The sequence below is a fragment of the Euprymna scolopes genome, chromosome 20 (assembly GCF_053919585.1).
Source record: "Euprymna scolopes isolate OS-2025 chromosome 20, ASM5391958v1, whole genome shotgun sequence".
Classification (NCBI taxonomy): domain Eukaryota; kingdom Metazoa; phylum Mollusca; class Cephalopoda; order Sepiida; family Sepiolidae; genus Euprymna; species Euprymna scolopes.
The window spans coordinates 64,601,280-64,623,382 of NC_136501.1; the positions used below are offsets into that span (position 1 = coordinate 64,601,280).

Sequence of the window (22,103 nt, forward strand, 5' to 3'; positions counted from 1 at the left end):
TTTGAAAATAGCAACTAAGACAGGAATAATAGTCGATAGAGTGAAAAATGATTTTGAAGCTATTGTTATTCTACTCTTATAATAAAAATGGCAATTTATGAAAAGAATAAAGAGTTTAATTTTAGTTTTCACTTCCTATTGTCCCTGTCTTCTCGACAGGTACATTTTCAGAAGTTTTTGCTGATTTTACAATTTCATTTTGAAAATGAAAATCTTTGTTTTTGAAAATCTTTATTAATACAAATAACAACCTTTGCGAGCTTATAAATGCCTCATTTGTAAAATTCTTTAGGTTTTGATGTGAAATATGAATCTAACTTGTGTTCAATCTCCACTTAAGGCCATCTAAATGATTTTGGAATCTGTGAAATGTGATAATCTGAGGGAGCTAGGTCAGGAGAATATGCAGGATGGGGCAAGATTTCTCAACCAAATTCTCTTATAAAGATCTTTGGTCAGTTGTGGTGTATGAAGATGAGCAATATCATGGTTGATAATGACTCCCTTCCAGTTGACTAAAGAAAGTTGTTTTCAGGTCAAGATGGGTGAGACTATTGCTGATTTTTTTTTTTTTTTTACTCTTGTTCACCCCTAATAAAGCATATTGCCACTTGGATGTAAGAGGCTACTATTTGGGACCATGCCATGGAAAGATTAACAAGATGCTGGTTTACGTTATATTTAAACTTCTGCATATCAGTATAGTCAAGGAAGCAGGTAGCAGGAAGGGAATTCCAAAGTCTAGCTGTTCGAGGGAAGAAAGCTTTTTAGCAACACTGAAAGGGTAAGATTTTGTTGCTAAGCAGGTTTGTTGGGGGTATGTACGTCAAGGGGGCACAAATGTAACAATTTCAACAGAACACATTCCATTAAAATATTTGTAAAACAGGCACAGAGATGCAACATTGCGGCGATGGGACAGGGGTTGGAGCTTAGTTGACAGAGGGACCTACTAGATTGAAAACTCTTTTTTGCACCTATCCAAAAGGGAGAGGCTATTGGTAGATGCATCAGCCTAGATGTGGCAACAATACTCCAGGTATGGGCGAATAAGTGGCCTTGTTGAGGTACAGGATACTCTCAAATGTGAATGATGCTTTGATAATATGAAAGAAAAGTTATAAATTAATCATGGTGATATGTTTAAGTAATAACAATGGTTTAAAATGCTCTTTCTACAAACCTACAAAAAGTTTAGCACCATCCTAATATTATTTGGTCAAAAATGCAAATGGCTTAGTGAAAAAAAAAAGCAAAAGGCAGAACAAAAATGAAAGTTAAAAAAAAAAAAATACTTGTGCTATTAATAAATATATATTTGTAAAACATCTTTTTTCTCTTCTTTTTCTTTTTTTTTTTTTTTCATTTTGAAATTATCTAAAATATTTTTTTTTCAGATTCTCGAAAAATGGTTTTCTTGTTTTAAAAGAGAAGTTCCTGATACAAAAGTAACGATAGTAAGTTTTTGTTGTTCTTCTTTTATTTTAATCTTCATTTTTCAATTTTATTATTGACTAGCATGAGTGCCCGGCGTTGGCCAGGTGTTTGTAGGTGTTTGAAAAAAAAAAAAAAAAGAAGGCGAAGAAAAAAAAAAAGTGGTAGCGGGGAGAAATGAAAACTACAGTCGGCAGCCCATGTGGAGAGAAGTGTTAAAAAAAAATAGTAGTAGCAGGGGGAGGGGGGGGGGCAAGATGGAGAGAGTTGTTAAAAAAAAAGTGGTAGTAGGCAGGCAGGCTCGAACCCATGACGCGAAGGCCAAAAGAAAGTGTTTTAAAAAAATCTGACGCGTTACCGATGCTCCATCTTCCAACCAGAAGTTCGCAACGTTAAAATTAAAAGTTAATCAAACCAATACGACGATACGATGATTTGCAAAAAATGGCGCTGCAAAAAAAAAAAAAAAAAAAAAAAAAAAAACCCTCCCTGTAGGAAATCAGCCAGTTGATGGTGAAGGAATTGGTGTTTTTGGCAAATTTTTCGATATTTGTTGTCCAAAGGGTCGAGGTTTAAAACGATACCAGTTTGGTGAGGTACCATTGCCTTTGTCAAAAGTTTTTGCAAGACATACAAACACACATACACACACATTTTCACTTTTATATATTAGACTAGCGGGGGTACCCAGCGTTGCCCAGGTGTGTGTGTGTGGGGGGGGGGTAAATCAAAACAAAGTAATAACCCTGTTTAAATATTATAAAACAATTTTAAAACTTTTTTAAAAAAATCGAGAAAACAAAAACAAAAAAAACAGCAAATGTGATGGAAAAAAAAAGAATGTGATGTAAAACGAACAGTTAAAACTTTTTAGCGGGAATTCCCGGCGTTGCCCGAGTGTTTGAAAAAAAAAAAAAGTTTTGGGGAGGGAGGTAGGCTCAAACCCGAATCCTTGAGGCGAAAGCAAAAAAAAAAAAAGCATGAGGACTTACCTTAAATGAGAATTGATGAAATTTAATGATTAAAAAGGGAATTGACATGTGCATAAATTTAATGAGTTCAAACATCAATTCCGCGGTTAACTTTGGCTGCAAGGTAGGTTTTTTTGGTTTTGTTTCCCCAAGATGTTAGATTTAGGGGAAAACCAGCTGCCATAAAAAATGGGGGTGTCCAAATAAAAAACGCAGTTTTCACAGCATTGATCAAAGCTGATTTGCTTTCTGGATGTCTCCGGCGCGAAAGCCGAGGAAGAGACATCCTTTCAATTTAGTTTCACTTTATTTATTCTAAAAAGTCGAACAAACACGAGAAAAACTGAAATAGCAAGAATTTTGTAAAAGTCGGGTGTAAATAAATCTAGACGCGACGTACATTCGCAAATCGTAGATATAACGATCTAGATGGTATATAAAAAGTTCTAAGACACAGTACCCCCCCCTTAAACCCCGGCGAAAAAAAGCCTTTCTTGAACATACAAAAATGCGCACACCACATTTGCCTTTTATATATATATAGATATATAGATTAGACTAGCGGGAGTACCCGGCGTTGCCTAGGTGTTTGGAGGTGTATATGTTGGGGGGAGGGTTAAAACAAAACAAAATGAAAACTAAAGAATAAGCTGAAGTAATAACCCTGTTTAAATATTATTTAAAAAACACGATGTTAAATTTCTTAAAAAATAGGAAAAAAAAAAAAAAAAAAACAGCGAACCATGATGGAAAAAAAAAAATGGTATAAATAACCCTGTTTTAATATTAAAACTTTAAAAATCGAAAAATAAAAAAATTTATCTGATACCTCGGATCGAAGTTGCAATCCAAAGATAACAACGCTGCTGCTTTGACCGTTGTAAAAGAGATGTTTGCGTCTTTATTATTTATTCTCTATTATTATTAAACGTCTACTTTTACTTGTTACGAGTACTTTTGCGTTCCGTTTACGTTTATCAATGTTTTTACATATATGGGTGTGGGTGTGTATATACTTTTACGTATGTTACGTGCAGTTCACTGTTATATGTGTGTGTGGGTGTGTGTTCTTATCCTTACACCGTTTCATGCCTTGGAAGGTTTCCGAGACGTGTATGCGCAATGTAATGTGAACATACCTGCTTGCCTTGGCCAGCGGATGATATTTTCTGGTTGCTGGTCTGCCATCTCGTTGGGGAGTGGTCACTGCAGACAGATTCATTAATGAACAACAAGATGGACTGAAGCTTCAATCTTTTATTCAAGGCAAACCAGATTGTCGGGAGGGACCCCAATTTCCCGTCTGCTTCATCTGCTGTCTAAAACCACTCTGCCCCATGTGGTCATCAAACGGAAGCCTACGACCACAATCCCGTGTCACCCCTAATTTCCGGTGTATTCTATCTAGGTCGTTAAAGGTGACTTGGTCTGATGCCTGTCAAACCTAAGCTTTTCTGACCCTGCTAAATCGCTGATGGGAAACAAAATATGCTTATATCTTTCTATTTCTAAACTACCTATATAGCATTTAATCTGGGATTCCCAATACTACACCATGACCGGATTTTTTTATATATTTTTTTTGCTTTTTATAATATCTAAACTAATTCAAGGAACAGCGTATTTTGCGCATGTGTAATTTGGCTAGCTTGTCATGGAAGAACAATCTTTTGCTACCCCTCCCTGTAGAAAAATGTCCCATTGAGGGTGAAGGAAATAATGTATTTAGCCAATTTTTCAATATTTCAGTTTCACTTTATTTATACTAAAAAGTCAAACAAATACGTGACAGAACGGAATAGTGCAAATTTTATAAATAAATCTAAACATGACGTCCCTTTGCAAATCGTAGATATTATGACCTAGGGGATATATAAACAGTCCTAAGAAATAGTAATCCCCGGAAATAGATAAATGTAAGGGGAATACTGGACAAGAACCTGAAAATAAAATATTTCTATTTTAAGCTCTTAGTATGGTTTCTGTATTGTTCTATATAATATTTTTCCTGTTCTTTCCTTAGACCCATATATTATGCTTTGAAAAATGAAGCTACATCAAAGGGAGGCTACTTTCATGCTCTTGTTCAGGATTGTCAGGGTTTTTTTTTTTTTTTTTTTTAAGCAGTTTGGCCTTCAAAAATTTGGCCTTTTTCAAAGCGTTACTAAAGAAGGAGCTTGTATTATTGCAACATGCTGTGATTCTTCACCAAAGAAAGACGTCAGCAAAACATAACATAAAAAAGAGAAACATTTGAAAGAAATAGGGGAAAAAAATGAACATTGTCAGCCAAGAGGTGCTGAACTAAAGGAATAAATTAAAGACAGTCTCTCACAAAGTGATTTTATTATTTGCATTGAACTATGTAGCACAATATTACCTCCGGAGTGTTTATTAGTACTTAATAAGTTATCACATTTGGGTCAGTTCAATGTTTAAAATACAATGGACACTATTTTTATAGAAATGTTAATAATAAACTTGTATTTGTTTTGTGTTATTAGTTTTCCTGTTTCAAAACATAATTTTTAGCGCTATCCACGAGAAAAAATAGCAGGTTTATCAAAACATATTTCTTATATTTCTTGTTCCATTTAAATTCCATGGTTCCTGCTAGTTTCAATTATTTTGATAAATGTTGCTATCTATAAAAATATTAAAACGTTCGTGGACCTGTACAATGGTCTTCAAATGTCGACTGGTCCTAATATGGGGGATCAATTTACTAGAACGTTGTATTAGAAACTGCATACCACCTAAAAAATCTTTAAATATTATCTTCTTTTTTTTTATAGTCTGTTAGATTAGTGTGCAATCGATAGTAATCTGCTGAGAAAATTGAAAAAAAAAAAAAAGTAAAACATAAGGGGGGGGGGGTGAATTGTACAGGCCCACCAAAAAGTTTCTAATATTTTACAATCATTAAACACACAATCACCTAAGCATGTTAGAACAAACGAACAATGCAGCTAAAAAGAAATAAAAATAAAAATTAGATTACTTAGGCGGCATAATCACGTGGACATACTGGTTTTGTTAGATCTTTGAAGTTAAGCAACATGGAGCACGACCAGAATCGGATGAGTGACCATTTGAAAGTTCCAGACACTTACACAGACTAATGCACTGTTTCAATTTGATTTTTCTATAAAACAAAGAACATCAATTTATTCAGACTCACTAAACTCCTGCTACTTAACACTCAAGTCATTGCTGATTGCAACTTGAAACTGTAACAATCACTATGACTTCATTACACAAGGCTATCTATAATATAAAAGAAAAAATGTGTGTTAGTGTGTGCCTTTTGTTTTTTTCTTGTTTTTGTATGTCCGGCAAAGGCTTTTGGAGGGGGTGGGGGCACGGTTTCTTAGAACCTTTTATATACTTCCTAGATTATAATATCTCTGATTTACGAAGGGAAGTCGCGTCTATCTTTTATTTGAGCAACTTTTACACACCATTTTCATGGTATTTCCTGGTCTCTGCATGTTTGTTTGGCTTTTCCGTATAAAAAAGCAAAATTGAAATCGGAGCAAACAGGTCTCTCTGGCACTCATGGCAAGGACGTCCAGAAAGCAATCAGCTTTGATCAATGCAGGGAAAACCCACCATATCAGACAATTGCTATTCATTTGGACACTACCCTTTTTATGGGGGCTGGTTTTCTCCAACATCTTGGGGAAACTGGCTTCATACCCCTATGGTGTGATGCTTGACTTCATTAAATTTACACACCTGTCAATTAACGTTTTAATCATTAAATTTCAACCATTCTCACTTCTCTGCCCTTTTAGTGTCATGGTATGATGTCAGACTTTCTTTTTCGCCGTCACCTGCTAGTCTATCTATATATATAAAAGGCAAAATATGTGTGACCATTTCGTGTATGTCTCGCAAAGGCTTCTTTCGCACACACTACCGGGGTCGTTACGATCACTTAGAACTGTTTATATAGCCCCTAGATAATAATATCTACGATTTGGGAACGCGGGTCGCCTCTACATTTATTTAAGTCGACTTTTATGAGATTCGCACTATTTCGCTCTATCCCCTGTTTGTCTTGCTTTTTAGTATAAATAAAGTGAAACTAAATTCAAACCGTGTGGTTCTCGGCATCGCGCCGGGAAACATCCAAAAGCAATCAGCTTTGATCAATGTGGGGACAAACTCCTCTTATATCAGACAATTGCTATTCAATCTGGACAATGGGGAGCTGTTGGGGAAAAAACATGGGTTAGCAAAAGTTAATTGCATGACTTCTATTTGACCTCATTAATTAGGTTAAATAGAAGCAGCAGAGTTAACTTTTATTGCGGCCACCTATTTTTAATTAATTCAAACGTGTTTCCCTTGTATGTCGCCATGGCCCAGTGGTTAACGTAGCATGGTTTTTTTTTCACAACTTCATTTCCAACTTTGCCTCAAGGGTTTGGGTTCGATCCTCATACTCACCTACCAAAACTTTTTTTTTATTATTTTAACCCCCACCCACCCCCGGAGTTTTGATTTACCCAAAACCACACACACCTCAAAACACCCGGGCATTGCCGGGTACCCCCCACTAGTCTATTATATGAAAGGCAAAATGAGTATGAGCGTTTATGTATGTCCATAAAAGGCTTTTTTCATCGAGGTTCTCACGTTGGTTAGATTCTGGGAGAAGTTTCCTTATACTTTCTGTATCGTAATATCTCCAATTTGCTAACGGACATTGTCTCTATCTTTTTTTTTCATCTAGTTTTAAAAAATTTCATCGTTTCAAGTGTTTGTTTGTCTTTCTCGTATAAATAAAATGAAACTAATCAAGGCAAACGCAAGTGTCTCCTGGCCTTCCAGGCCGGGACATTTTAAGTTTGATCAATGTGGGGGAAACCTTTTATATCAGACAATTGCTATTTATTTGGACACTGCCAGAGTTCCCTCTTTTTTTTTTTGGGGGGGGGGGGTAGCTGGTTTTCCCCAACATCATGGGGAAACAAATAAATAAATCAGCAAAAAGCAGAAAAACTTAACTGGCCGGAGGCCAGTTATAAATGCAACGTTCACTTCTGCATGTGTGTGATTATTAAGTTAATTACCAACTCATTGATTTCGCTATTCGCTGTGGCATACTGGTTAGGAGGAAGACTAATTACCCTACGTTTTTGAGTTCGATCCCACCTCTGAATCTTTTTTTTTAATTTTTTTATTTCGTCTTTCATCACCTGGATAAAAGTTAATTACTAACTCTTTTTTTCACATTCTTTTTCTCCTTTGCAGTATGAATTCGAGCTTTTTTCTTTTTTTTTTTTTTTGATCAACACACCTCCAAACACCCAGGCAACGCCAGGCACCCCCACTAGTCAAATATAAAACCAAAGAAGACATTTACAACTAAAATGCACATATACAACCTGTTTTTCTCTTTTTGTTTTTCCTTTCTCTAGATTCCAACGTATTCATTTCTCAGTGCAGAGTTTTATTTGGGTCATTTTTAGCATTCTTATCTTGTCAATAAAACTGCATATATTTTTTGTACGGATTGCTGTGTCATTCTTTTGATAATTGTCAGATCATGTTATAAAAAGTGAACAATGTCTTTCCAAGTAGATAAAAGGAATGAAACTTATCTTCTGATGATCTTGTAGACGTGTACTAATATTTCTCTCCATTTATATTCAGGAACATTTGGACTTATTATTAACGGGCCTGCGAGAACAGATTCATTCTCCACATACCAAAGAACCAATAATAAAAGCAATCAGTAAGTACGGAGGAGCCTCTTTTTTTTCTTTTTTTTTTGTTTGTTAGTTTACCACTTAGATAAAATCTAAAATCCATGCATATTCTTATAACTTGTTTTTTAAATACTAAATCAATATTTCTACATTTTAGTTCATGTCTCTTCCGATTTATAGTCCAGGTTGGCATGTGTATATTTTACTTGATCAATATTTCTACAATTTAAAAACACCAGAGATATAAAACATTAAAAACAAATACATTTAAAAATCCCAGTTTCAGTGCTGAAGATTTATTATATATTTTATTTTTTGAAATTGGAAATAAATAAAATATTTTAATCGAAATCTGACTTTCCTCAGTGAAATAGACTTTTTTTTTTCCTCATTGAAGAAAAAAAAATGCTGTTACCTAATTACAATGAGTAAAAAATATTGTCTAATTCACTGAGGAAAGTCGGATTTCAACCGAAATTCGATTTATTTTCCATTTAACTCGCAAGATACACCTGAAGAAGGTTAAAGAAGCAAAATTTCTTTGGCGTCAAAATTGTTTGTTTTTTTAAATGTTTTAGATTTTATTCTAATGTATTCCTGTGCCTTTTTACAAGTACTTTAATGAAAGGTGCTCTGACAAAGTCCTAGCTCTTATGCCCCCTTTGAAATACCGACTAAGCCGACAAACAGCAAAATTCACCCCTTCGTTGTTGAGATCCCTAGATGTCGGAAAGCCTTCTACTCTAATAGTTTCTTCTTTTGGAAATTTCAAATGAAAAATCAATTGCAAATGCAACTGTTTTACTTGCAACGTAAAGCCTTGCATTAGAAGCAACCGAGAGAAAACCTAATGATGAGAGGGGCAGATACCCAGTACAATGATCTTTGTAAAATCAGCTTTCAACTGAACCAAGTCTCTGATCGTGCCAAGTGGATATTTGATTTTAATTGAAAAATATAAAGAGTTGTCTCCCTTATAACTCAGATTTTTTTTCTGTATAAGTTTTAAAATGTGTAAGCAAATAAAAAAAAATTTTTTTGCCTAAATAAAATGATTTCATTCCATTCCTGGCAAATAAAAATGATATATTCTGATCTCTTTTTTGTCATTTCAGATGAACTAAATAAAGAGTTGGAATCTGATCCTACGGCGCTTGCAGAAATTCCACGAGCGTTATATGTTCTACAAGAAGCTGTAGGTTTTTTTGCGTGCTTATCCAGTTTTAAAAGTTTTAACAAAGACTTTATTATATATGTACCTCTCAGGTTTAAAAAAAAAAAAAAAAAAAGCTGTACACCAAAATTTATGCAAATTTATTCAGTATTTTTGTTTTTAGGAAATAAAATAAAATTTGATCAATAAATGATTTTTAACCAGTCATCATAATTTATTTGAATTATATCCTTTGGCCATTGATCTTAATGTAAGCGGAAAATGATGGACAAGACATTTCTCTGTTAATATTTGGTGTATTTGCGTAATTTTTAGTCTACTAAATGCATAATAAACTTTTTGTGCCATTTTGTTTATTTTATTTTTGTGAGCAGTTTTTAATATTAGAGTGAAACTGAATAAACATATAATATAATTATACTCTGTTTGTGAGCACATTTTTGATAAGCATTCTAGTTTCAGCAGATTTACATATAGAAAACTACAGCGATATAATTTTACTAAACATTCTAAAATCACAGAAGTATTCATTAATTAATATTCATATTGTTTTATTGCTGAATCTTACATATGTTTCATTGAATGACATGAATACACCAGACAAATCATCAGAGACTTACAGGAGTTCCTCAGTAAAAAAAATATTTAGGGGGGGGGGGGGTTGTTTTTTAAATATGGAAAAGTAAAAGGACTAGCTGTGAAAACTGGAAAAGAAAAAGACAATATATTCTAGTAAAAATATAATAAATTTATAACTTAAAATACTACAGCATTAAGATTTTTTTTAAAATGTAATCAATTCTTAATTAATACTGCAATAGTTTAAGTTATAAATTTATTATATTTTTTTACTAGAATATCTTGTCTTTTTCTTTTCCAGTTTTAACAACTGGTCCTTTTACTTTTCCATGTTTAAATCTTAACCATATTACTTTTCATGCTTGCATTTTTCTATGTAATCCATGATTTTTCCAGGCTTTGTTTTGAAATAAAATTTTCTCACTTGTTACGTGTGAATTATTAGCGGTAGTACAGCTGAGCGACAGATCAAGACAACAGTGACTTATTTATGACAGTTTTTTTTATATCCTGTTACGTCATCATCTCCGCCGTTTCCAGCCAATTTGAGGTAGCATAACAGATTTGGTTGCTATGGTAACCAACAGCCAATCAAAAAGAAAACGTCTCTCCGTTCCTTACAGATTCTGAGAATTTTTTAACACAGTAATTTTATTATAACTTTTGCTTTACTGAACGAAAATTGAACATTTTTTTTTTCAAAATATAGCTGGGAAAGTGACCTGTGAACTGAAAAATTGTTTGAAATGTGGTCACAAAATGAGTGAGTGGTGAAGCTTTAAAGCAGTTCTAAATGAGTAAAACTAACGCTTAACCATATATTCAAACACGGCAGTGTTTGAATAATAATTAATATTGAAATTTATTTGTAAAAATATACTATTGTAACATTTTTTTAATGTAATTCTTTTGTTTTTTGATTGCCTTTCTATATTTTTTTCCCAGGCCAATGCTTGTCTTAAATCACACAACATTCCACCCCATTGGATGTTTGCGCTGGACAACGTTCTTCGATGTTCCATAGAATCTGCTATTCATGTCCTTGCACCAGGTACTTTTTGTTCTATTTTGCATGGTCTATTACACTTCATGTGGAAAAAAAATATTTGTGTGCGCATATACTATCTTGTAATAGGTTAACCTTTTTAAGGTAAAAGCTCAATGATTGTTAACATATAACAACAGAGCATATATAAATAGACAATGTTAATTTAAATTCCAGTGACCAAAATTTTACTCATTTTACTGTTTTTTTTTTGTTTTTTTTTCAATCCAAAACTTTAGTAACATTTCTACTGACCGTTTGACTCATAGACAATCAAAGTTAGTATATCAATTTCTGATTTTCCATCAGAAAAAATACATTGTAAGACAACAAAACAAACAATTCACATTGATTACATTTTCTCTCCCAGAAAACCATAGATATTGTTTCCATATTATTTTTTTCATCATTCCATAGGTAAAGCCTTCGAAGTGTTTTTTAAATCAAAACATTGAAGAGCTATTACCATTAAAACAAACAACCTTTTGTGATCCAGAATTTATTTTCCTACATAGTTACCACTATTCTAAATGCACTTTTGCCAGGAATTCAATAACTCATCTCTACCTGTGACACACATCCATGACATGAGTTGCTTTCTTAGAGTCTCACACCATCAATATCTCCAACAGAGAAATAATACTTTCAGGTCATGAATACATAAGTGTAAATATATTAAAGTGATATCCAAGAAATTCAAATAATAAATAAAATGAGTGATCCAAAAAGTATCAAAAACATTTTGCCGTTCACATTTTAAATGTTGACTTTTATTGGTTTTCGGGTATGCATACAACGAATAAACACCCCAACCTCCCCATGTTAAGAACAGCTTTTGGAATAGACACCTCCAACTTCCTCATGTTAAGAAAAGCTTTCTGAATAGACACCTCCAACCTTGTCAGCATACCCTAAAACCTATAAAAGTTGACATGTCGAATGTGAACGATGAGTTAAACGCAATGTAAAAATGTACCGAATTTCAAACAGAACGAAATTTAAATTTTCATTCCATTTTTACAACAACCGTAAAACATAGCATTCTTTGCAAATTTTACTAAAAATCATTTTATTTTCAGTTATTCTGTATTTTTACCTAACAAATTAATAAACCAAGATATTGTAAAACTTGAATTTAACATGAAAATACTATTAAAAAAAAAAATAGCACGCTAATATAAGTGCATAAGCACCTCTTTATTTGACACATTTATATTCCATTTATGTTACGACCCGGAATGTCTAGGGGTAAAAGTTGTAACACAAAATATAAAAAAAATTATTTAAAAGGAATTAGTTTTCCCGGGTTTTTAGATACGGGAGGGATATATCCATTTTCTCGAAAGACATTTATAAACACAAGACAGGGAAAACACGTCCAAGTAACAATACCGAGGCCAATGGAAAAATTAACACAATTTTATTTACATATATAAAATATATTGTAACGAAAATAAAAGAGAATGTGTAATTAGATGAACAAACAAACTTGAAATAGATTCGAGAGAGAATTTCCGCGCAAAAGAAAAAAAAACAGTTCATATCCTGTCGTCTGCTTGTAACTCCAAAATGGAAGGACAGCCTTTTTGTGTTTTTGTTATTGTTATTGTTTTCATTATGAGAGAGAGATATAGAGAGAAAAATAAACAATAAACTCACTCAGCGTCGGGTTTTAAATATTTCTATCGCATTCCTTTCTTTTTAAACAATTTCATTCCTTCGTCTATATTGAATACATTATCCTTCCTAATTATCGCCTTTTTTCGTTTTCTCTGTCGTCAAAATATCTCGTTCATTTCTTCGCTGTCGTTAGCATCACAAAACGTTGTCACCATCGCCGACACTGTCGCTTAACCCACCTCCTCGGCTGCTATGTCGTCATTTGAATAATTTTTTCAGTTGCGTTTGTGCTGTATTTCTCCAATTTTGAATAATTTCACAATTATGAATGAATTTGAGTGTACTTTAAAAAAGTATGGTAAGACACCAAGAAAGTGGATTCTGCACACACGCATGTTTTGCGTAAAGACATAATAATGACGCTCCCTTACAATAGAAGTGCGCAGGTGCTAATAGTTTTGTTTGTTTTATTTACTCTTTTATCTTTTTTTACTTAAATGATTTTTCTTTAACTTAAATAAATTTAGTTCATTTTCTTTAATTTTTTTTTTGTGCATCTTACAATCTCTTTTTTTATTGGATTGCTAGGTTTGTTTTCTATCATTTTTTTTGTACACGTTGAGTTTTTTCATGCACCATTCACCAGTTTTAATTCATTTAATAATAAACTAAACCATTTGGTTTAAATATTTTTATTACAATAAATTACAGTTTTTATAGCAAAATTTCAAACAAATTTTAAGATAATACTCAAAATTTGTAACAATAAAATTTAACAAAAATTTTCGGGCATGTTAAGTTTTTTATGTACCATTTGCCAGTACCACTCTGAAAGATGTTTTAAATTAGTATAAATTAAATCTTTTAAAATACTCAATGAACATAAAAATTTATTTCAATATAAAAAAAAAATATGCGCACGAAAAAATGAAAGAAAATGAGCTAAATTTATTTAAGTTAAAGAAAATGTATTGGTTTGGACAATTTGGATATAAATGAAACTAACATTAAAATAAACACGTGCAGGAAAAAGGTTGTTTTAATTATCCAGGAAGAAAATGAATAATTTATTTTATTTATAAATATAAAAGTGAAAATGTATGTATGTGTGTTCGCTTTTTCTGTGTGTCTGCAAAAGGCTTCTTTCAGAGAAGCGATCGGTCAGTTCACAACTTTTTAAAACTTTTTATATCACATATAAATCGTAATATCTCACAGTTAACAATGAAACCTGCCTGCCTGTCTCTTTAATTTGTTCGATTTCGGGTAGATAAATATTCAATATTTGTCGTTCGCCGCATGTGGGTTAGTCTTTTTCCTATAACATCTTGGGGGAGGGAAAAAAAGCGTTCAGCAGTAAATGAAATCCCACAGTCAAACTTGGCGTCATTAACTCATTAAAACGGGCACCTACCAAATCCAAGTAATTAAATAAATTCAAACATGTTTCCGTTAGCATCTCGCGGTGGGGCAATGGTTAACGTCGCACATTTTTTTTTTCACAACTTTGCCTCAACGGTTTGGGTTCGATCCTCATACTTAGTTTTTTTTTTACCCCCCCCCCTTCACCTCCAAACACCTGGGCAACGCCGGATACCCCTCGCTAGTTAAAAATAAAATAAACATATGCACAAAAAATAAGTAAAAAAAACAAAAACAAAGCAAGAATGCGTAAATAAAATGGACGAAGCAAATGAACAAAATTTATTTAAAGAAAAATTATTTAAGTAAAAAAAAAGGGGGGGGGTAAATAAAACGGATAAAACTGTTTGCGTCTGCGCACTTCTATTGCAAGGGAGTGCTGTTATTGTCTTTACGCAAAACATGCATGCGTGCAGGGTCTACTGTCCTGGTGTCTTACCAAAAGTAATATTTAGTCAATTGCGCTTTATTTTATTCACTACCATCTTCGAAACAGTAAATATAATAATAAGTCAGTTTTCAGGCCAACGCTGAAAGTGTAATATGTGGTCTGATGCTGCATGTTCATACACATGTGTGCGTGCATGTTTTTTTGTTTATTTGTGTGTGTGGGCATGTGTATGGCACACCCACAAACAGAAACATGCAAGCTAAAAAATAAAATTAAAAAAATGCACACGCATGTGTGAGAATAAAAACAAGCACAAGCGTGCAAAAGTTTATGCGACCTATTAGTGTAATTACACGCACACACAAACATACACAAAATGGCACACAAAAACATGCACACAGCAACATTTTTTTTTAATGTGTAAATACATGTGTACTGCATTGTCGATGAGTTTAATGTTAGAAGCCAGACGGTTACTCTTTCGTATGTATGTAATCGGAAGCGACCATGTTGAAATGAAAGTGAGTGTACGGTTTTGTAGGCTGATACCGTTAATCTAGAATGCAGGAATGTTAATAGTTCAGCCAATCGAAAGCCAGTGTATACTTATAGGGAGACATCATTATTTCTGTAGATAAAAAGTGGTAAGAGTATGCGATCTGTATTAATTCAGTAGGCAGTTAATGACGGCGTAGACACAGGAAAGTAAGAAATAGAATAAATTAATGCAATGGGATCGTAAGAGGATTTATGGAAGAGAGAGTAAAATTGCAACTGCTTCCTCTGTAGGTTTTGACGATGATTATGCCGCTTCTAGGAATAAATGTAATGTTTTAATATTATGAATAAATGTGTCTGTAATGTCTATCGTTCAATAAGGTAATGGTTTATAGTGCAAACATAATAAATTTGTATGTGTCATCTGTTGTTGTAAACCTACGGTATTTTGGTCCAGAGGGGAAAAAACTGCGCCTCTTTACATATATATATACAGGGATATGAGGGACGTTCCAAAAGTTATGTCTCCTATTTTTTATTTCACCCAAAATGGATCAGAGAATACTGCAAATTGTACTGTTGTGATGACTGAACTTATACATTCATGACCTAAAAGTTTCATCTCTCTGTGACAGTGTGAGCAAAAGTGCATTGACTATGATGGTGACTATGTAGAAAAATAAATTCTGGAACCCCAAAGTGATACTACTCCTGTCTTCATAGTTCTTCAACTTTTTGAGTTAAAAAATAGGAGGCTTTACTTTTGGAATAACTCTAATATATATATATATATATATATATATATATATATATATATATATATATAGTAAGTTCTGAAAATATATATGGCAATTAAGCTACACAGAATATTATGCATTTCATTCTCGTGAGTATTCTTCAGGCTTTGGCGAATTCTCACGAGAATGAAACACAGAATATTCTGTGTAGCTTAATTGCCATGTATATTTTCATAACTTAATACCTAGCTCTACCTATGTATTGAGCACTGTTGAAGTAAATACTGAAAAATTTATACATAAAATTATATCTTTGTATATTGATTTATGTGATTAAATGAAGTAATCATGTCTATATATATATATATATATATATATATATATATATATATATATATATATATATATATTTTCCTCAAAAACCTCTGGCCTTGATGGATAGAAGACTAAAACTTGTTACTATGATATCAAATGATCTGAAATAACAGCAAGGGGAGCGATGATTTCTCATATGTTATATCCCCCCCTCTTTTGGAAATAGATTATGAATATCTTCAGTATCAAATAATCCTTATACACTGTGAAATTTACTTTATGTATAAAAACCAAAGAGGGGAGGTATAACATATGAGAAATATTTGGAATCAAATTTCCCCTTGTTTTATTTTAGATCATTTGAAACCGTAGCAAGTTTTAGTCTCCCCTTCATCAAGGCGAGAGGTTTTGAGGAAGTATCAGATATTTTGTAATTTATATACAAAACTAAGAAAACAAATGACTATGATTGAAACATTGGTGCAGTATCTTTCCATCCTCAAAAAATCCTTTAAACTATTATAGGTTTTTGAGAATGCTGAAAACGAAAATAGGTTAAAAATCACAAAAAACAAGATATGGAGAAATTACATTTTCTAAGAAATGATGTAAACAAAATGTGACAAAACACATATGGTCTAAAAGAGAGAAAATATTCAAACATGAAAGTCACAAAAATAGTCATAATTTCCATATTTTTAGTCAGATTTTAAAATTTTTAAGGATTCTTTCTTAAATCCTCAAGCTCTTTCTATGAATACCATTATCGCAATATTTTAAGCATTTTCGATTTTTTATTTAATTTTTTAATTTTGTATTGCTAATTATTTGGCCATCACATTCACAGTTTGGGATGCAGATTCTTCCATTTAGACCTTCTGCAACATATCTTTATTGATTGTTTGTTCATTTGATATTTAAAAACAAATTTTTTAAATTCAAATTAAGATGTATTTTAGTTCACAAAAATTAATGGCTGAATCTCTAAATTAACTCTTTCAGAGTTAGCAGCTGATATGGCCGGTACGCAAGATGAAGCAACCTTGGCATCTGCCATTTCTCTATCAAGTTCATACAAGTCAAATCCGTTTCCATTTCATGGCACAATGGTTTCTGAAACATTAAATCAAGCCAAAGAAGAAAACCAAAAGTAAGACGTTCCTTTTTTTTCTTCTTTTTTTTTTTTCTTTTTTTTTTTTTGTTTCTTCTCCCTTCTTTTTATCTTATTTACCAGTGATTGATTCAATAGCTTCCTAATGGTTAATGATAATGAAACCATTGTGCACATTGCTCAGACGCACTACAAATCATGAAAAGTGCATGTACAGGTGTTTATACAGTATGGGACATATGAAAATCGCATTCCAAGTAAAAATTCTTTGATATACAAAAAACAATAAAATAATGATTCCATTCATTTTAAAATTGCATCATTTTTTTGGTTTCAATTTCTGTGATAAATATTCATACACATATATGATACTTCATAAGATGTTAATATTTCAAACAATGTGTCAATCAGACTTCACTTACACCCACCTCCCTCGGAAATTAATACCAACAAAATGGAGAAAATAAAATAAAAACAAAGTTTTACTCTAAAGAACATCAGGAAAAGCAAGCTTATCAAAAATCAAGTTAATCAAAAACCTTGATTACAATAAAGCAAGTGTCCCTGACGGCATTCTAATTATGGTGCGCAAAAAGCTTCAACCAGAAATAGGGCCCATATTTACAAAGCTATTTAAGTGGTCTCTTAAGGAGAAATGCTTCCCAACACCTTGGAAAATCTCATCAGTATGCCTTGTATTTAAGAATTCAGGTGATCGTCATCTCCCTCTCAGTACAGGCCAATAAGTCTCCTGTGCGTCATGAGTAAGAATCATCGAATCTGTGTTAAATAGAGAAGTAATCAACCATCTCAGCAAAAATAGCATTCTCAGTGACCTGCAATATGGTTTCTGTTCTGCTTAATCTACAGCAGATCTGCTTACAGTTATATCTCATACGATTAGCAAATCTCTCAATGGAGGTTTCCTTTCTAGAGCAATTGCTCTTGACATATCAAAGGCCTTTGATAAGGTATGTCATAAAGGTCTACTTCATAAGATCTCCAGCTACAGTATAGCTGGAAATGTCTTAATTATTAAATCATTTTTCTCTGATAGGTTCATAAGAGTAGTGGTTGATGGGCAGAAATCAGAAGCTCACAGTATTAACGCTGGAGTCCCTTAGGGATCCATCCTGGGCCCAACTCTTTTTCTGATCTACATTAATAATCTTCCAAATCACATCCTTACATCATTCGTAGACATTTATGCTGATGACACTACCATCTATGGTAGAACATCTAAGACCATAAATGACCAAGTTCTCTCTGATTCTCTCTCCTCTGATCTTGAGCATGTGGTACAATGGGGAAAGGAGTGGCTGGTTACTTTTAATGCATCTAAAACCAAGCTTTTATCTTTACATAATCAACGCTCTGATCCCCATCTGGCATCAGTTGAAATGAATGGCTCTCGTCTTGGGGAGGCCTCATGTCTTGACAAGCTTCTGGGCTTAATCTTTACTCCTGATCTTAAGTGGAACACATACATTAAATCCGTTGCCAAGGCCGCTGGAAAAATGGTGGGATTCTTCTATCGATCCAGTAGATATCTCACTGCTGATGCAATTCTCTATCTATATAAGAGCCAGGTACGTCCAACGATGGAGTACTGTTGGGCAGGAGCTGCTAGAAAGGACTTATCCTGCCTTGATAGAGTTCAAAATAGACTTTGTAGCCTCGTAGTGGATGTCCTTTTCTCTTCCCTGCAACCTCTTTCTCACAGAAGAAATGTTGCGAGTTTGTCTCTGCTTTATCGTTATTTTCCTGGCAAGTGCTCGGCTGAGCTCCAATCTATGGTCCCCCCTTGCCAAACTTTCACAAGAAACACCCGTCTAGCAGAAATCCCTATCAATAATTTCCCCCACTCTTTATCTGTACCTAAACCTAAACATAGATTCCATGAGCAAAGCTTCTTTATTAGAACTGCACGCCTATGGAATTATCTTCCGTTTACCTGCTTTCCAGCTGACTGCAATATGGCTGTCTTCAAGTCCAATGTAAACAAGTTCTTGACGAGCTGTTCCACTTAAGTTAACAAATTTATCGAATTTTCACTTCTAATGATTACTATTATTCTGATACTGTACACTCTTATCCTCGAGTGGCCTCTGAGCCTTGATATGTAGTAATACCTATGTAAAAAATATATATATACGTTTTTTTTTTATTACCATATCTTTCTGTTAAGCTACATTATTGTTTCAGCTCATCTAAAAGATAACACTGGTTTACAAAAATAAATTTTTGGTCTGAGACAAGAATGGGCATAGTTGTTTTTTGTTAATTTGGCTGAATTCAAATTTATAAATAGTTTTGCTATATCATCTCAGTACAGCACAATCACGTTGACACACCGGTTCTCGCCAGATCACCGAAGTTAAGCAACTTTGAGCCTGGCCAGTACCAGATGGGTGACCATTTGGGAAGGCTAGGCGCTGTATGTACCTTCTGGGAAGGTTGGGTGTGAGGCCAGCACCCTCACCCTGAAAAAAGAACTCCTCGCTACAAAAGCATCTACAAAGTTGTAGATGGTCTATGCCCCTAGGGGCTCAAAGGCTATGGATGGATGGATATCACCTCTAGTTTTCTGGCTTTTAAATAGTCTCGTTTTAGTATAAACAGAGAATGTATGTGCAAAGAGTTGCAGCAGGAAAGATAAAGAACACTGATTGAATCCATATACTTGGATGACACAATTTAAAGAACCACAGTCAAAAGTGTGTTTTCTTAGAAGATCTGGTGTATTTTGCCTCTGGGATTGCACGCAAGAGCATCTAGCAGAAGTCACCCATCATGCCGGAGTTTCATTTGCTTTGATAGTTGCTCTCGATCTTCGTAATGTCTTGGTGGAATCTTTGTCCGTGCTCATCACTCACTGCTCCAATGTTTGGCGGGAAGAAGTTGAGGTGGGAATGTAGAAAATGAATCTTGCGTGACATTCGGCACCCCATATCCTCTTAAGACTTTAGTAACTTCTCAAACAGGCTTGGTAATTGGGTATGTCTGTGTTACCAAGGAAGCCACTACAGACTTGAATGCTTCCCATGCTCTCAGTTCCTTTAAATCAAAAAGCTTCTTCAAAGTATCCTTCAGAACTTCTTGGATCTGAGGTCCGACAAAGATGCCCTCTTTGAGCTTAGCAGCACTAAGACCTGGGAACACAGTAGACAAGTGTTGGAAGGCAGCACCATTTTTGTCCAACGCCTCCACAAATTTCTTCATCAAACCAAGCTTGATATGAAGAGGAGGAACAAGCACCTTAGTAATGTCCACCAGAGGATTCTCTTTGATGCTGTGTTCACCAGGAACAAAAGTGCTTCTAGGCCCCCAGTCTTTCTGCTTGTAATGCTGGGATCCAGCTCAACTATCCCAGAGACAGAGAAAACAACAGTACTTTGTGAAGCCCACTTGCATACCCATATGAAGACCAATGACCTTGAGGTCCCCACACAGAATCCATTGGTACTCGCTGTACTTTTTAGTCATAGGACTTCTTTACATGGATAGAGCGTGCAATGGGAATGCTGGGATATTTATTCCCGTTGTGCAGAAGAACACACTTCAGACTTTGCTTGGAAGAGTCTATGAAAAGACGCCAGTTTGAAGAATTATGTAGCAAACCAAGATATGTTTGTACAGTAGCACAACTTGTTTTCCATGTCGAAAAAAGAATCAAGGTCTTTGTTCCGATTCCTGAAACTGGTGATCCTTACATCTTCCTGGACTAAATTCCACTGTTTAAGCTGAGAAGCCAAGAGCTCTGACTGCTGTTTTGAAAGATACAAATCCCAAGCAAAATCATTCAGGTCTTCTTGCGTGATCCAGTGAGGCTTGTTGCCACTTGTTCCTGAATATGTAGATTCAATATTATCTAAAGAATCCTCCCTTGAATGCATTTCTTCATTTGATGAAGAAAGAAGATCCTTATTTACTGGAGGTGTGGAGAATGGGGGACGGGTCTTATAGCAGATCGAGGGTTGGAATATTTTATCTTTTTCCTAGAAGATGCATTGAAACCAGTTATATTAGTTAAATGAAACTAACTGTTATCTGCGTGGACTTCTCCAAACCATTGGGACTGCAAAGTTGAAAGCCACTTTCTTACCATTAAACCATGCAGTTAGTCCATTGTAGTAGGGTTTACAACAGATGTGTGGAGCCCGAGGCTTGTCCTGATCACCAATTTTTCAATCAAAATAGTGAAAGTAGGCGGTTCTAAAGAGGGAAGTGATGGTTCGATGTTGTGCAACTGTTATGAAGTCTCCACACATGTAGCAGAAAGAATTGACCTTGTTGAGGCATCCTCAACGTTTTAACGTGCTTGAAGTCATTGGAGAATCTGAAAATATAACAAAGTAAAACTAAATCATATGCAAGGCAAGAAAATGTGGATTTGAATAACTCAAAAGATATGTAACACGATAGCTGAGGGACATCAACCTTCTGCGCCGCCTGTGAGACAACCTTTTCCAATAACTGCCAGAGCACTACTGAAACTGCCATAACCCGTCTTGATATATTACAATATATATATATATATATATATATATATAAAATGTAATTCTACCACTTACATAATAACTTTAACTAAAAAAATAAGCCACAAGTCTCACAATATTAGAATTAAACCTGAATTCATATTCGCCTTTATGTACCGTATATGCACAAAATGCACATTATCACAAAATGCATATCTAAAAAACTAGAGGTGATGAGTAAAAACGGATTTCAAATTTGAATTCAGCACCCACAAATTAGGTAAAAACGGGTATTTTTGTGCTTGCTTTAATTTCTTTGTAAACCAGTGTAATCATTAATCGAAAGAGATCATATCTAGCTTGTCACTGTCGTCGTGTCTACAGAACAGAAACCAGAAGTAAAAAAAGAACAAATAATTTTGACTATAAACACATAAGTGCATATAAAAGTGCATGGATTATTAATGAAAAGATGTTTTCATTTGTGCACAGTGTTATTTGTGCTATTTGTAAATAAGCGACTATTATGGCATGTGTTCTTCAGAATTATGTGATTACCTGACCTGCTTCCTTTGTTCCAGCTCGTTTGACTAGTGGTCTGCATCAAT

The 22,103-nt window shown here is 34.0% G+C and overlaps 1 protein-coding gene across 15 annotated transcripts in view; it reads left to right on the forward strand.

Annotated features, from left to right (window-relative positions):
* LOC145241450 (mitogen-activated protein kinase kinase kinase 15-like) overlaps nt 1-22,103 on the forward strand; it is a 391,615-nt gene that overhangs the window by 355,608 nt on the left and 13,904 nt on the right. For all 15 annotated transcript variants that reach the window (XM_080104421.1, XM_080104425.1, XM_080104411.1 and 12 more), the window contains 5 exons: nt 1,398-1,457; nt 8,070-8,151; nt 9,241-9,320; nt 10,824-10,929; nt 16,909-17,056. In XM_080104421.1, the coding sequence (XP_079960547.1) occupies nt 1,398-1,457; nt 8,070-8,151; nt 9,241-9,320; nt 10,824-10,929; nt 16,909-17,056 (476 nt within the window). The remainder of the gene's footprint in view (nt 1-1,397; nt 1,458-8,069; nt 8,152-9,240; nt 9,321-10,823; nt 10,930-16,908; nt 17,057-22,103) is intronic.